Below are 17500 nucleotides of genomic sequence, written 5' to 3' on the forward strand. Positions count from 1 at the left end.
TAAAACAGATTAAAACTATAAACATTAATTAAAAGCCAAATTAAATAAATACATTTTCAGCTCACATCTCTTATAGTTTTAGGTAGACTAATCCATCATTTTAGAGCATAATTAAAGAATGCAGTGCTTCCTATTTTCTTTATGGGCGTAATTGTGTTTATTTAAAAACCTCAGCTGTGATGATGTGAGAGCTTGTGAGGGTTTATAAAACGAGTCTGTGATGAAGGCCGATCCCAAGAAACCATTCAGAGCTTTAAAAACAAGTAAAAGAAGCTTAAAACCGGTATTAAAAGACACTGGGAGCAGGTGAAGTAAAGCTCCTTGTTTTTGTTTTTAAGTCAAGCAGCACAATTTTGAATAAGTTGTTTTCCAACTGACTGCTTTGGTAATCCGGTAAAAAGCTCTGCAGTCGTTTAATCTGTTAGAAATAAAATCATGGATGAGTTTTACAGCGTCTGCGTGGCAAAGGAACGGCTGCATCCTGGAAATATTACTTAGATGATAAAAAGATGTGTTGTAAAAAGCAGAAGTTGGTGTGTTTGTTCTGCTGTAATGTGGGAGGGGTTGTCCAACACGCTGAGCAGCTGCAGGGTTTCTGAGGTGAGACAAACTGAACACAGAGTTATCTTCTTCAGCTCAGAGTTGCTTTAAGTTGTTAAAAGCTGCAGTTTGTGTTGGTCAGCTGCTCTCGTGTGTTACTGCTGCTGTTTTGCTGCTCTGCTGTGCTAACCGAGGATGAGAGTGATCCATCTATGATAGATAATAAATCGTTAAGAATTTTGACAATCACGTTTAGTTTTATCGCTCTAACGTTGGTATTAAATAGAGGTTGTGTTGCGTAGTGTGGATGCAGTGAATTTCATTATGTGGCAGCAATGAGACGTCTTAAATAGTGAAATTTAACTAGTTTAAGGAGAATACTCAGCTGCCTACGAGCTGCTGTAGATATCAAACGTAAACCATGAAGAGGTCAAGGCGAAGTTTGGGGTGGGACCTTTTCAAACTAAACAATGACTCACTCTTGTTATTGCTTCATGAGGCTTGTGAAGTAACGCTATGTGTCTCTCTCTCTTGGCTAGCTGCCTTTTGGAAAGTGTTTAAAGTCCCATTTTGGCAAACTAATATGTTTCTAAAAGAGGCTCAATTGTGTTTAAGAGCGCCGTAGCGATTGATATCTGAAGAGGTTTGACTCTTTTTTAAAGTTAAACAGGTGAACTTTAACTGCCTTGTCTAAGAGGATTATTATTGGATTGTAAATTCTTCTTGGAATAACGATTTAATTGAGGAAAAACAAGCTGTATTTTGTATTTTCATGGCATTTTTAATATGTAAAAAAATTATGATTAATGGATAATTCATTCCACATCCAGTTTGGACTTTTGTGAAAGGAGGACTCACCTTCCAGACTCTCCTGAGCTCCTGAGGTGATGTTCCCATCGTGGAGCTGGTCGTGGAGGAACTGGATGATGGAGAAGGCGAGACGCTTGTTGTCTGTCATGGTGACGGAGGTTCAGACCTCTCTGTGCTCACTGATGGAGAGAGACCTGCAGAACACAGCAGAGAGTTAGCAGCTATCAGAGAGAGAGAGAGAGAGAGAGACAGAGAGAGAGAGAGAGAGAGAGAGAGAGACCTGCAGAACACAGCAGAGAGTTAGCAGCTATCAGAGAGAGAGAGAGAGAGCAGCTAAAACACAGCAGGCGTTGCACGTTGCGCTACTTTACGAAATGTTACTTTACGTAGAGTTACTTTACGCAGCGTTACTTTACGAAATGTTACTTTACGAAATGTTACTTTACGAAATGTTACTTTACGCTACACGTTGCGTTACTTTACGAAATGTTACTTTACGTAGAGTTACTTTACGCTATATTACTTTACGCTACACGTTGCGTTACTTTACGAAATGTTACTTTACGTAGAGTTACTTTACGCAGCGTTACTTTACGTAGAGTTACTTTACGTAGAGTTACTTTACGTAGAGTTACTTTACGAAGCGTTACTTTACGTAGAGTTACTTTACGTAGAGTTACTTTACGTAGAGTTACTTTACGTAGAGTTACTTTACGTAGAGTTACTTTATGCTGCACGTTGCGTTACTCTATGTAGCATTATTTGAAGTTATGTTACTTTACGTTACTTTATGCTGTTACTTGATGTTATGATACTTAACGTATACTTTACGTTTGAAGAGCAGACTCCTTCAGTAAACTCGAACTGGAAATATAATAATTTATTAACTTGATTAGTGGAATTATTCTTTTTTATTATTCAAATATTATAATATATAATAATAATAAATATGTATATTGGGGGTTTTGTTTAGTTGTTTTTAGCTGCAGAGTATTAATAAATTGTTTATAATACAGAAAACCATTAAGATTTATATGTATTAATTATTAAAGTGACTAATGAAACTTAAAGATGGGATTAATAGTTTTTGACAGAACAAGGACTATAGAAGTTAATATAATCAACAGACTACTTTAAAGCAGACGTGTGTTTCAGTATCAAACTGTTATTTATTTACTGAATGATTTAAAGGGTTGTTTCAACATTTTTCACTTAAAAAAACATAAAGAGAAAGAAATAAGGAGACGATATGAAACTTGCAGCTTTTCTTAGTTGATAGGAAATTATTGAATGTGGCTTTTAAACTTCTTCTGGTATTATTTGTTAGTTATGATTGTTAAGATACTGGAGTTTATCTGTTGCTGTGTGTTTTAAATAGGAAGCAGGCGAGATTAGATTAACTCCGTCCTGCCGGGCGAGGAAACTGAATCATGCTTTCTTTTTCTGGAACAAACAAATCAATGAGATGAAAGATGAAAATGATCCTGTGGAATATTCTGGAAGCTCAGGCTAAGTATAACTCAGCGTGCTAACAGCTGATGGCTAACGCGCTAACAGCTGATGGCTAACGCGCTAACAGCATCCTCAGCTGACTGAGTGACGTTTAAAGGGAGAGGTCACTTTGAAAGATAAACTCAAGATAGTAACTAAACGGTTAACGGTTGCTTTACGCTTCAGTTCACTGATGTTCACACAATACGGAGAAATATCTGGAAACATCACGACTGATTATTTATTTATATTTTATGTTTCCTGCTTTAATTTAACGTGTAGATGTTATAGATATACAGCTACTAAGACCTTTACTTTCTTTCATTTATACGATCCACAAGTCACTTATTATAATTTATATTTATTTACGTACTTACAAGTCATTATAATGAGAAACTATCTTAAAATAATGATACTAATAAGTCATAAGATGAGTCGTTATTGTGAGATATTAAGTCATTACGCGATTTACGTTGGATTACTTTACATTGCGTTACTTTACATTGCGTTACTTGACATTATGTTACTTAACGTTACTTTACCTGAACTTATGTTACTTTGTTGCGTTACTTTAGGTTATACTATAGATAGTATAGTATAATAGAAGAGGAGTTCCTGACGGTTGTTTTAATGTGTACGTTACTTTACGAGATGTTACTTTACGTTGCGTTAGTTGATGTTACGTTACTTGACGTTATGCTACTTTATACTGTGTTCACCCTGAGGTGTTACTGGGGCTAACGGCTAACACACACAGACACACTTACACACTAACACACTAACACACACACCAACACACACTAACACACACTAACACACACACCAACACACACTAACACACACACACACTTACACAGACACACACTAACACAAACTAATACACACTTACACAGACACACACTGACACACACACTTACAGACACACACATACTTACACAGACACACACACAAACTAACACACAGACACACACTTAAACACACACTTACACATTAACACACACTAACACACAAACACTTACACATTAACACACACACACACAAACTAACACACACACTAACACGCACACACACACACACTTACACATTAACATACACACACTAACACACACACTTACACATTAACATACACACACTAACACAGACACACACAAACTAACACACACACTAACTAAAACAGACACACACTAACACACAAACTAATACACACTTACACAGACACATTAATACACACACACACACTTACATAGACACACACTTACACACTTACATACACACACACACACACACACACACACACACACACACACACACACACACACACACACACACACACACACACACACACACACACACACACACACACACACAGCATGACGTGTTATTGAGACTAACGGCTAACTAGCTCGCGGATCACATTTCTTTGACTTGTCACGCGGCTTACGTATAAAACAACACCGGCACGTGCACGCATATATCATTGTAACAGTCTCGTGTGTGTTTCTTACCAGCTGTCTCCGTGTTACAGTTGAGGATCGTCCCGGTAACGACAGGTAACGTCTGCTCTCCTTCTAGTACTTTCTAGCCGTCACTCTGCTAGCTAAGTAGCTCGTCGCGTAGATGATGACGTAGAGTGAAGGCGACGGTAATCCCCATGGCGCATGTTTATGTCAAGTTACATAAAGAACCGGAACTACAGACAAGTGGCCATCAGAATAAAAGCAGAGGTAGCTTGTAACTAAATAAATTTACTTAAGTACTGAACTTTATTCTGTAGTACAGATTGAAGTACTTGTACTTTACTGTAGACAGGTTGAGGTACTTGTACTTTACTATAGTACAGTTTGAGGTACTTGTACTTACTGTAGTATAGTTTGAGGTACTTGTACTTTATTGCAGTACAATTAATGTGTATAGTTGCTGTAATACTTGTTACTTTTTATCATGATTTATTTTGAAATCTGTGACCGGAAGTCGCCTCTTCCTCGCTCAGCTTGCCTCCTCTTCCTCTCAGCAGCTGACAGTGAAACACGGACCGAAGCAACCTTCATTCATCATTTTGAGACTATGGGGCCGACAGGTGAGTAAACAGCTGCTCATTTTAATAAAACTAAACTCTTTATATATATTAAATGTTTCCTTTTGGCGGGAGTTTAACACGTGTTTCTCTGCTGTTTGTTTATAGCTTTAATCAGCATGTGTGAGAGCTAACAGCAGCTAGCTTTAGCCTCTGTTTTGTGTATTAAAAGTAATAAATATAATAATTTAAGGTAATTAATCTGTAGTTAGGATAATAACAGACACACAGCCGACATGTTCTGGGTTTAATCGCCTCTCTGTGTGGTTGTTAATCGCATCTCTGGCTTTAATTAGCATGTTAGCGGCTTAATGGTTCTACTATAATAATAAAATAATAATAATTTAATGTTTTTCTGCTTACTGATTAATATAAACACGCTTGTTAAGCATTAATAAATAAAACATCCTAAATCAGATTTTATTGGATTTAATGTAACAGACAGTAAATCTACTAAATAGACATTTATTCTTAAATTAGCCTTTATTTAATCTAACTAGAGAGTTCAGCTTTTTGCTTTATAAACAACAAACTGAACATTTTATAAATTGTTATATTCTGTTCATGAATTCAGCAAGTAGATAATACATTAAACAACCATTTTATTATATTTTTTTAAGTGTTTTTTGGGCGATATTACTAATAAATAAAAAGCTTTCTGTCACAAAACTCCATTAAATAATCCTATAATTTAATGTTTTGCTGCTTACTGGTTATTATACCAGTTTGTTAAACATGAATAAATACTTTCTTTACATTTGTAGTTTTCTGTAGATACATTCGGCTCACAGCTGATCTGTCAAAGCAGCATTTATTCCTGAATTAACCCTTTTATTAATTAACTATATCACCACACAAGTTCAGCCTTTTGATGTCCAAATATCACATAAACCAATAAAACTAAACCTTTTCTGAAATGTCATCTTCTGCTCATGAATTAAGCAAATAGATAATCAACTAAACAGCACTTTTAGTGTTTCTTTTGGTGATATTAGAAATAAATAACAACATGATGGAGCTTTTTATTACAAAACTTCATTCAGAAATATTATAATTTAAGGTTTTGATCCGTTAAAGCAACAAAAAACTGCTACAATGTGGTTTGAATGGAGATAAGATAGTTATATCACCCTTTAAATGTAGTAGTAGCAGTAGTAGTTGTAGAAGTATTTGTTGTAGTAGTATTATTAGTAGTACTAGTATTAGTAGTAGTAGTATTAGTAGTAGTAGTAGTACTAGTATTAGTAGTAGTAGTAGTAGTAGTAGTACTAGTATTTGTAGTAGTAGTAGTAGTAGTAGTAGTACTAGTATTTGTAGTAGTATTATTAGTAGTACTAGTAGTAGTAGTAGTAGTATTAGTAGTAGTAGTAGTAGTATTTGTAGTAGTAGTAGTAGAAGTATTTGTAGTAGTAGTATTTGTAGTAGTAGTAGTAGTAGTAGTAGTAGTAGTATTTGTAGTAGTAGTATTAGAAGTATTTGTAGTAGTAGTATTTGTAGTAGTAGTAGTAGTAGTAGTATTTGTAGTAGTAGTATTTGTAGTAGTATTTGTAGTAGTAGTAGTAGTAGTAGTAGTAGTAGTAGTAGTATTTGTAGTAGTAGTATTTGTAGTAGTAGTATTTGTAGTAGTATTTGTAGTAGTAGTAGTAGTAGTAGTAGTAGTAGTAGTAGTATTTGTAGTAGTAGTAGTAGTAGTAGTAGTACTAGTATTTGTAGTAGTATTATTAGTAGTACTAGTAGTAGTAGTAGTAGTATTAGTAGTAGTAGTAGTAGTATTTGTAGTAGTAGTAGTAGAAGTATTTGTAGTAGTAGTATTTGTAGTAGTAGTAGTAGTAGTAGTAGTAGTAGTAGTAGTATTTGTAGTAGTAGTATTAGAAGTATTTGTAGTAGTAGTATTTGTAGTAGTAGTAGTAGTAGTAGTATTTGTAGTAGTAGTATTTGTAGTAGTATTTGTAGTAGTAGTAGTAGTAGTAGTAGTAGTAGTAGTAGTATTTGTAGTAGTAGTATTTGTAGTAGTAGTATTTGTAGTAGTAGTATTTGTAGTAGTATTTGTAGTAGTAGTAGTAGTAGTAGTAGTAGTAGTAGTAGTATTTGTAGTAGTAGTAGTAGTAGTAGTAGTATTTGTAGTATTTGTAGTAGTAGTAGTAGTAGTATTTGTAGTAGTAGTAGTAGTAGTAGTAGTATTTGTAGTATTTGTAGTAGTAGTAGTAGTAGTATTTGTAGTAGTAGTAGTAATAGTAGTAAATATTCACATTAAGGGTTAACAAAAAATGTTTGTTTAAGTGAAGAGATCATTAATCATTCATCCTGATCTGTGTCTCCCCGTCTCTCCCCGTCTGGTCCCGTCTGGTCCCGTCCCGTCTGGTCCCGTCTGGTCCCGTCCCGTCTGGTCCCGTCTGGTCCCGTCCCGTCCCAGGTGAGGTGGTGTTTGGCAGCCAGGTGCCGGTCTGCTCGGAGAACCGGCTGCGATGGGATCTGACCCCCGAGCGGATCCAGCAGCTCTCCGACGAGCTCGTCGCCGACACCAAGAAGGTGTACGACCGCGTCGGCGCTCTGGAGCTCGACACCGTCTCCTTCGAGAACACCCTGAAGGCCCTCGCTGACGTGGAGGTCGAGTACACCGGTCAGTAAAGAGTCTAGAACAGCTGAGAGAGATTCACTACTACAGGTTCAATATGAGCGAGGTTAAAAAAGATGATTTAAGTTAAGTTTATGTCTCCATGTGGTTTATTTTAAATTTAAAGGGTTAAAATGTGAAAATAAACGTATGAATAACTTCACACATTCTTTTTTTGTGGACCCAGCATCAAATTTCTGCTTTTAATCCATTTAGAGAGAATATATTAGAGGATTATGGCAAAAATGTCTAAGTGGTGTAACCATAAAAACTTTGTACCAAATAATTCAACTTGCTTAAAAACAGTAAATTGTCAATAAAACACCATATCAACTAGTTTGGCATGATCTTACATTATAACTTTATATTAAATAAAGGTAATGGAATACAATTGTTCTAAATATTACATTTACTCTGGTTACCATGGAGACCAGGAAGCATTGGAACAATATCAGCTGTTTCTAATATCACAGATCATCATCGGGTAAAGTCTCTCTGCTGTAATTTAATGTGAAAACCTCCAAAAACATCAGAATTTATCACTTTTATAAAATATAAAATCAGTTTATGAGGCTTCAGATCGAATGTTTGTAACGATTGATCAATACCAAGAGTCTCAGTATGAGGCAGGAAGAGGAAGAGGTGGAGATGTGTGAGAGACATTTCTATGATCAATAGCTGTGATCAGAAACCTGGATTGTATTTTGTCCCCTCTGGGCTCCTGTAGGAACATTAAGGAGACATAAACCTGAACATTAAGTCAAAGTTAACTAATTAATGAACCAGTTTACTCATTAATCTGCTTTGTTAGAGCTGCAACTGTCATTTTTATTATTGATTAATCAGAACAGATTAACCTCAGAGGATTCATTCTGGCCAATAAATACATTTACAGTAATGCAAGTCCAAATGTTTTGCTTATTTGCTTTAAAAAATGACTGAAACAACTAAAGAATTATCAAAATAAATATAATAAGTTAAGTTTTAATGTTGGAAAATGAAATTCAGACGATAAACAAACATGAACTCTGTGAGAAATCCTGAATATTTATGTTTCTTCTAGTTCTGGGTTTCAGTAATCGATTCCTTTTTAAAGTATCGACTGATTTAAATTGATACCGAGTTGTATGGAAACGTCTCCCGTCTAATATCTAATGAGCTTTTATTTTTTCTTAACCTTCACATACTGTTCATATTCTGGTATTTCACAATATCCTCAAAATTCATCTCTGTTTATAAACTCTGAACCATAAATCCTTCATCTTTACGTCATCAGACATGAATAATCCTTCATGAATCACATTATATATATTTAATTTCAACGTTACATGCCACAGTATAAATAAACAGTATTATTGAACGGTTGTTTTTGAATTTTCTAATAAATATGAGTCAAATACTCAACAAAAATGTGTCTCAGCTGCACAAAAAAGTTTTAAATAAGTTGAAATATGAGTTGCATTAGGAAATGTCGTCAGATTTATGGCTAAAGGAAAAGTTTTTAAGGTATTTTTTCTTCTCTTTAATGTAAAACTGGGGTTAAATTAGACCCTGAACAGTATGTAAAGGGTTAAATCATGTTTGACAGACGATGAAAAGCATAAAATATCTGAATAGAAGAATCTGGAATCAGAGAGTTTGGACATTTCTTCTTAAAAATAACTCAAATCAATTAATCAGTTATCAGAATTGTTGCCTAATCTTTATTAATTAGATGATAAATAGTCACAGCTGTGCTTCAGTGTTAAAGCTGCAGCTGGTTGGTCGATGGTCGTAACGCTGCCTCCAGATATTTCTGCAGACGACACAGACGATGAACCTGAATGTAAAGAATGAACCTGGTCGCTGCTTCATTGTGAGCGCGGCAGGGAAGCGCTGAGTCAGCAGAAACGCGGCGCTGCCACGGTAACGACTCATCAGCAGTTTGATGATAAAAGCAGCTGAACCAGCAGCTACGATTCAGACTAAAGGTTTCATTGTTGAGAGCAAAAACAACAACCTGAAAAACACCTGAAACGCTGCTGAAGCTGAGAGAGAGACACACACACACACGCACACACACACACACAAACACACAAACACACACAAACACACACACACACAAACACACACACGCACACACACACGCACACACACACACACACACACACACACACTCTGCTGCAGGATGAAACCGACACACACACACACACACACACACGCACGCTGCTGCAGGATGAAACCGACACACACACACACACACACACACGCACGCTGCTGCAGGATGAAACCGACACACACACACACACACACACACACACACACACACACACACACACTCTGCTGCAGGATGACACACAGACACACAGACACATAAAAGCCATCCCCAAAACAACAGGACAGGGGAAAAACAGTAGTGGATAAACACCTGGTGCCTGTTATATAATATAAATAATATAAATGGTGGTTACCTGGGTTTAACTCCGGTTCTATGAGTCCATGAGAAGAGACGCGATATAGTTTAAATGGATGGATAGATAGATAGATAGATAGATAGATAGATAGATAGATAGATAGATGGATAGATGGATAGATGGATAGATAGATAGATGGATAGATAGATAGGTAGGTGGATGGATGGATGGATGGATAGATAGGTAGGTAGGTAGGTGCACCATACGGCAATCGTCAGATAAATACAAATACATTCAAGCTGCCAACAAACAAACAAACAAATAGTGAAATAATAATAGAAAAAGAAAATTAAAACTCCTCTCTGAAGCCATCCAGTCACTAAACAATCACAACCACACTGACAACCATGGGACAATAGGGACTGTGCAATAATGGGTTTTTTTCTTATTGTATTTTATTTTTTATTTTTTATTTTTTATTTTTTATTTTTTATTTTTTTATTTTTATTTTTTTATTTTTTTTATTTTTTTTTTTAAAAAATTAAAAAAAATTAATTTTAATTATTATAATTTTTTTTAATTTTATTAAATTAAATTACATTTTTTATTCTACAGTAGGGACTGTGCAGTAATGTTTATATCGTATTGTTTTTATTCTGTGTGTATGTTGCTCTGCCACTGTGATGAGCCCCCTGCAATTTAGTTGTACTTCTTATGCAATGACAATAAAGGCATATTCTACCCCCCCCCCCTCCTCTCTGCCCCCCCTCCAGTCCAGAGGAACATGCTGGACTTCCCTCAGCACGTCTCTCCCAGTAAGGAGGTCCGAGCAGCGAGCACCGACGCCGACAAGAGTCTGTCTGAGTTCGACGTGGAGATGAGCATGAGGGAGGACGTCTACCAGAGGATCGTCGCTCTGGAGGTGAGATGATGTCACAGTGCTGCCGACCAATCAGCAGTCAGATAGTTAGATAAACACAGAGTCTGATTCGGGGTCGAGGCAGCTGATTCAAGTCAGAACAGACGATCAGACGGAAATTATATTTACTACATTTCTGTCTAAAGAATGTAAAAGTATCGTGATGCTAATGTGGATCTAATGTGTGTGTTTTAACTAGTCTAAAAATGTCTTAAAATGTCTGGAACTGTAGGCGTTAAGGCTGCGGTGTCAAACTCATCTTCATTCAAGCGCCACATACAGCCTAATTTGATCTGATGTGGGCCGGATCATTAAAAAGATGGAAGGAAGGAGGGAAGGAAAAAAAGACAGGATGGAAATATGGAAGGAAGGAAGGAAAAGAAGACAAGAAGGAAGGAAAAGAAGACAGGATGGAAATATGGAAGGAAGGAAGGAAAAGAAGACAAGAAGGAAGGAAAAGAAGACAGGAAGGAAGGAAAAGAAGACAGGAAGGAAAGATGGAAGGAAGGAAGGAAAAGAAGACAAGAAGGAAGGAAAAGAAGACAGGAAGGAAAGATGGAATGAAGGAAGGAAAGAAGGAAGGAAAAGAAGACAAGAAGGAAGGAAAAGAAGACAGGAAGGAAAGATGGAAGGAAGGAAGGAAAGATGGAAGGAAGGAAGGAAAGAAGGAAGGAAAAGAAGACAAGAAGGAAGGAAAAGAAGACAGGAAGGAAAGATGGAAGGAAGGAAGGAAGGAAGAAAAACAAGGAAGGAAGGAAGTAGGAAAAAAAGACAGGAAGGAAAGTGGGCCGGATTGGACCCCTTGGCGGGCCGGTTCTGGCCCACGGGCCGCATGTTTGACTCCCCTGCCTTAAGGCATTACATTTGATTTGAGCGTAATTATATTTGTTCAATTTATTATCATTATTTTACATAAACCAACCAATCAACTTATTAATTAAAGTGAACAGTAATCAGCAGTTATTATAATGAAACTAATCATTAGTTACAGTCCTTTATAAATTATCCTGCTTTTGCATTATTATGTTTCAGCAATGTATTTTTTCCTTTAAGATGTTTTTAAAAGGTCTTAAAGTCATTAAATCTGCCTCTGTCTACTGAGCAGCCATCTCTGTCAAAGTTGCCGATATCGCCAGCTTCATGACACTCTGCTGCCGTTCGGGCCTGTTTCAGTTGTTCTGGTTCTGATTCAGTGTTTGTGTTTATTTCTGCAGAAGAAGATCGATGCCGACAGCCTCAACGCAGAGTCCAAGCGTTACATGGAGCGGCTGATCAAGCTGGGGAAGAGGAACGGACTCCACCTGCCCAAAGAGACACAAGTGGTGAGAACAACGTCTCACTTTTAAACTAAAGTCTGAACCATCAAATAATCACCAGAAAATTATAATTATTTTTTGTTTCCTTCAACAATCAGAGTTCAGTGGTTGGTTAAAACCGAAACCAAACAATCAATTTGAAACGCAGTGTGCATTATCTGCAAGAAGTCCCTCAAATTATGCAAACTTGGTGTGAAAGCACTGATGTCACACATGATCACATCAGATATTTTGTTACTTTGAAAGTAATTCATAATTTAATTCATAATGGTCTTAAAAAGTCTTAAATTTAACTTTTTCAAACCTGCAGAATCCCTGTAATTAAGAAACTAAACCACAAGCAGCCGCTGAGTGATTGAACCTTCCTCTCTGTGCTGTTACAGGAGATTAAAAGCATCAAGAAGAAGCTGAGCAACCTCTGCATCGACTTCAACAAGAACCTGAACGAGGACACGACCAGTCTGTCCTTCAGCAGGGACGATCTGGGTGAGTCTGCAGCCGCCGGAGCTTTCAGTCCTTCACGCCTGCTCTTCTTCGCCCGTATTAAATGTGTTTTTGGTTTTTAAAGGCGGCCTCCCCGAGGACTTCCTCAGCTCTCTGGAGAAGGACGGAGAGAAGCTGAAGGTAACCCTGAAGTATCCTCACTACTTCCCCACCATGAAGAAATGCTTCATCCCCGAAACTCGCCGCAAGCTGGAGGAAGCCTTCAACTCCCGCTGCAAAGAGGTGAGAATCATAGACTGTATATATAATGGACGTAACATCCGTGACGTCACCCATTGGTTTGTGGACTGCTGCTCGGAGGCCAATAGTATCGGATCTGAGCAGCGCCATCTTGAAAATTTCAGGTGCATGCTGGGAAAAATAAAAACATGGATTCTTCTTATATGGGCATCAGGAGGAGCATGAGGCGCCCTCCTGAACCTGTGAACCAATCAACCTGTCAATCACCACGTAGCCACGCCCTAATGCATACCCTGCTTTATCGTCACATATAAAATCAGGGAGGCCAAAATGTCCCAAATGAACATCATACTGCATTGAAGAAGGCTTTAAACTAGCGATTGAGACCATAAACACATTTTGAAAACGTTTACTGAGGTTAGAAATCAAGTGAGAAGTTGGTGAATTCTCCATTGACTTGTATAGAGACGGAAGTCCTTTTGACACCAAAACGGTCGCCCCCTGGTGGCCTTTTGATAGAATGCAGTTTTAAGTTACTTCCACGTTGGCCTCATTTCAGAGGACCAGAACTCCCCGCCTGATTAAAACTCGCCATCCTGTGTGTTTGTCTGCAGGAGAACTCGGTCATCCTCAAGGAGCTGGTGGAGCTTCGGGCTCGTAAGAGTTCCCTGCTGGGCTTCAGCACGCACGCCGACTTCGTCCTGGAGATGAACATGGCCAAGTCTGGGAAGAAGGTGGCCACTTTCCTGGGTGAGGAATAATAAACGTCCTCTCAGTTTGGATTAGATAGAAATAATATCTCATGAACATCTGCAAACTTAGCTTCATGTTTCTGGTCATTTAATCGGCTGCTGTGTTTCTGCTCTGAAGCATCCAGAAGTCAAACTGAGATCAGAAACATAAACACTTTCTTTCTTTCTTTCTTTCAGAGGAGCTCGCCTGTAAGCTGGAGCCTCTGGGAGAAGAAGAGCGAGCCGTCATCCTCAAGCTGAAGGAGAAGGAGTGTCAGAAGAGGAGTCTGCCTTTCAACGGAGATCTGCAGGCCTGGGACACTCGTTACTTCATGACCCAGGTAAGAGCTGCACGCCTGCATCAGCTGAGTCATTTATAAAGATTAAAGGACGAGTTCACTGTGTTTTCCTCCTGTTCATACTGACCATTAGAAGATCCCTTCATCATGTTTACTGTAATGATTCCTCCTGTTCATACTGACCATTAGAAGATCCCTTCATCATGTTTACTGTAATGATTCCTCCTGTTCATACTGACCATTAGAAGATCCCTTCATCATGTTTACTGTAATGATTCCTCCTGTTCATACTGACCATTAGAAGATCCCTTCATCATGTTTACAATTGAAGTGATGGAGGACTAAACCCACAGTCCTCCTTCTGTGAAAACATGGATTTAAAAGTTGATTTGAAGCTAATATGAAGCTGCTCCTCCTCTTCCTCTTCCTCTTCCTCCTTCTCCTCCTCCTACTCCTTTTCCTTTCCCTCCTCCTCCCCCTCTTCCTCCTCCTCTTCCTCCCCCTTTACCCTCCTCCTCCTCCTGCTCCTCCTCCTCCTCCTCCTTCTCCCACTTTCCCTTCTCGTCCTCCTCTTCCTCCTCCTCCCCCTCTTCCTCCTCTTCCTTCTCCTCTTCCTGCTCCTCCTCCTCCCTCTCCTGTTCATCCTCCTCTTCCTCCTGTTCATCCTCCTCCTTCTCCCCCTCCGCCTCCCCCTCTTCCTCCTCCTGCTGCTCCTCCTATTCCTCTCCTCTTCCTCCTATTCCTCCTCCTGCTCATCCTCCTCCTCCATCTCCACTTCCTCATCTTCTTCCTCCTCCATCTATTCCTGCTCCTCCTCTTCCTCCTGCTCCTCCTCTTCCTCCTGCTCCTTCTCTCCTCCTCCCCCCCCCCCAGGTGGAGGAGACCCAGTACGCGGTGGACCAGAACCTCCTGAAGGAGTACTTCCCGATGGAGGTGGTGACTCAGGGCTTGTTGAACATCTATCAGGAGCTTCTGGGTTTGAGCTTCGAGCTTGTTGACGGAGCAGCTGTTTGGCATCCGGACGTCACGCTGTACTGTGTGAAGGACCGGAGCCGCGGACAGATGGTGGGCCAGTTCTACCTGGACCTCTACCCCAGGTGAGCCGGTCTAAAGGTGTGTGTGTGTAGTAAGGCCAGTTCTACCTGGACCTCTACCCCAGGTGAGCCGGTCTAAAGGTGTGTGTGTGTGTGTGTGTAGTAAGGTCAGTTCTACCTGGACCTCTACCCCAGGTGAGCCGGTCTAAAGGTGTGTGTGTGTGTAGTAAACTGTCCCAGCTCTGAGTCTCCAGTAGGGGGCAGCGCCGTCTCTCCATCCTGCCACCGAAATCTTTTCCTTCCTTCCTTCCTTCCTTTCCTCCTTCCTTCTTTCCTTCCTTCCTTCCATCTTTTCCTTCCCTCCTTCCTTCTCTCCCTCCTTCCTTCCTTCCTTCCTTCCTTCCTCCTTTTCCTTCCTTCCTTCCTCCTTTTCCTTCCTTCCTTCCATCTTTTCCTTCCCTCCTTCCTTCTCTCCCTCCTTCCTTCCTTCCTTCCTTCCTCCTTTTCCTTCCTTCCTTCCTCCTTTTCCTTCCTTCCTTCCATCTTTTCCTTCCCTCCTTCCTTCCTTTCCTCTTTCCTTCCTTCCTTCCTTCCTTTCCTTCCTTCCCTCCTTCCATATTTTTCTTCCCTCCTTCCTTCCTTCCATCCTTCCATCTTTTCCTTCTCTCCCTCCTTCCTTCCTTTCTTCTTTCCTTCTGAGCTTCCTTCCCTCCTTCCTTCTGTCTTTCTTCACTTCCTTCTTACCTTCCTTCTTACCTTCCTTCTTTTCCTTCCTTCCTTCTCTCCCTCCTTCCTTCCTTCCTTCCTTCCCTCCTTCCTTCCTTTCCTCTTTCCTTCCTTCCTTCCTTCCTTTCCTTCCTTCCCTCCTTCCATATTTTTCTTCCCTCCTTCCTTCCTTCCATCCTTCCATCTTTTCCTTCTCTCCCTCCTTCCTTCCTTTCTTCTTTCCTTCTGAGCTTCCTTCCCTCCTTCCTTCTGTCTTTCTTCACTTCCTTCTTACCTTCCTTCTTACCTTCCTTCTTTTCCTTCCTTCCTTCTCTCCCTCCTTCCTTCCTTCCTTCCTTCCCTCCTTCCTTCCTTCCTTCCCTCCTTCCTTCCTTCCCTCCCGATACTGGATTTCTCACCATGTTGGCTGTAGCAGAGCCTCATCAATGGCTCAGTGATGTTTAGCTTCAGGTCGTTGATGTCTCGTATCTTTGTTGAACTCTTTTACTCTCTTAATTATTTTGGTCTCTAAATTCATATTTAACATCCTGTATGTTTACGTCGACTTTGCATTAGATTTGTTTTAAAAGATGTTATAAAACTAAAGATTAATTAACTAATGAATGGTGTGTGTGTGTGTGTGTGTGTGTGTGTGTGTGCGCGCATGTGTGTGTGCAGGGAGGGGAAGTACGGCCACGCCGCCTGCTTCGGCCTGCAGCCCGGCTGTCTGCTTCCTGACGGCACTCGGCAGATGTCGGTTGCAGCGATGGTTGCGAACTTCAGCAAACCGACGGCGGACGCTCCGTCGCTGCTGCAGCACGACGAGGTGGAGACGTACTTCCACGAGTTCGGACACGTCATGCACCAACTCTGTGCTGAGGTCAGCTCACACACACACACACACACACACACACACACATGATGACATCATACTGGATGTGTGAGAGGATCGGCCCATGTTTGATTTTTAAGGATCCTGAAATATTGTTTACTTAAAATAGTGTTACAGGGTTACTTAGGGAGAAGAGTGTCTGCATCAAAAGCCTTAAAAATATTATAAGTTAATATTATTTTCTACTTTAACCTTTGTGTCGTCCTCCCGGGTCAAATTGACCCCGTCTGTTTTGACTGTTCCTTCCTTCCTTCCGTCTGTCCTTCCTCCCTCCTTCTCTCTTTCGTCCCTTCCTTCCTCCATCCCCGTTTCTTCCTTCCTTCTGTCCTTCCTTCCTTCCTTCCTTCCTCCCTCCTTCTTTCCTTCCCGTTCCTTCCTTCCTCCCTCCTTCTCTCTTTCCTCCCTTCCTTCTTCCCTTGCTCCGTCCCCCTTTCTTCATTCATTTCCTTCCTGCATCCTTCTCTCTTTCTTTCCTCCCCTTACCTTCCTCCCTTCCTTCTTTCCTCCCTTCTTACTACCTTCCTTCTTTCCTTTCCTTCCTTCTTCCTCCCTCCCTCCTTCCTTCTTTCCTCCCTTCCTACTACCTTCCTTCCTCCTTTCCTTCCTTCTTTCTCCCTTCCTTCCTTCTTCCTTCCTTATTCCTCCATCCCTTCCATCCATCCTTCCTCCCTCCTTTCCTTCCTTCTTCCTCCCTCCCTTCCTTCCTTCTTCCTTCCTTATTCCTCCATCCCTTCCATCCATCCTTCCTCCCTCCTTTCCTTCCTTCTTCCTCCCTCCCTTCCTTCCTTGACAGGAACATCAGTCCTGTTAATAACTTTCAAATATCCATTTTCAGGATTTTAACCCTTTTGTGTGTCGATGCTTTGAGGGTTTGAGGTGACTTCCTGTGTGTGTTTCCAGGCGGACTACGCCATGTTCAGCGGGACTCACGTGGAGCGGGACTTTGTGGAGGCTCCGTCTCAGATGCTGGAGAACTGGGTCTGGGAGAAGGAGCCGCT

General features: G+C 40.1%; 2 protein-coding genes across 3 annotated transcripts in view; one reads left to right on the forward strand and one right to left on the reverse strand.

The window, feature by feature from the left end:
• Positions 1–4453, reverse strand: part of sgta (small glutamine rich tetratricopeptide repeat co-chaperone alpha) — a 10300-nt gene extending 5847 nt beyond the window's left edge. The window contains exons 1-2 of the mRNA XM_062424956.1: positions 4347–4453; positions 1399–1544 (exon numbers count right to left, since the gene is read on the reverse strand). Coding sequence (XP_062280940.1) covers positions 1399–1498 — 100 coding nt within the window. The 5' untranslated portion in view covers positions 1499–1544; positions 4347–4453. The remainder of the gene's footprint in view (positions 1–1398; positions 1545–4346) is intronic.
• A 394-nt stretch (positions 4454–4847) lies between these two features.
• thop1 (thimet oligopeptidase 1) overlaps positions 4848–17500 on the forward strand; it is a 15312-nt gene continuing 2659 nt past the window's right edge. The window contains exons 1-11 of one of the 2 annotated variants that reach the window (XM_062424941.1): positions 4848–4918; positions 7329–7535; positions 10696–10844; positions 12056–12163; positions 12541–12643; positions 12726–12883; positions 13456–13591; positions 13771–13913; positions 14745–14968; positions 16289–16490; positions 17403–17500. The exon at positions 17403–17500 is cut by the window's right edge and continues 89 nt beyond it. In XM_062424941.1, coding sequence (XP_062280925.1) covers positions 4906–4918; positions 7329–7535; positions 10696–10844; positions 12056–12163; positions 12541–12643; positions 12726–12883; positions 13456–13591; positions 13771–13913; positions 14745–14968; positions 16289–16490; positions 17403–17500 — 1541 coding nt within the window. In that variant the 5' untranslated portion in view covers positions 4848–4905. The remainder of the gene's footprint in view (positions 4919–7328; positions 7536–10695; positions 10845–12055; positions 12164–12540; positions 12644–12725; positions 12884–13455; positions 13592–13770; positions 13914–14744; positions 14969–16288; positions 16491–17402) is intronic. The other variant, XM_062424942.1, reaches the window with a different exon arrangement.

Source organism: Scomber scombrus, chromosome 8, assembly GCF_963691925.1.
Source record: "Scomber scombrus chromosome 8, fScoSco1.1, whole genome shotgun sequence".
NCBI lineage: Eukaryota > Metazoa > Chordata > Actinopteri > Scombriformes > Scombridae > Scomber > Scomber scombrus.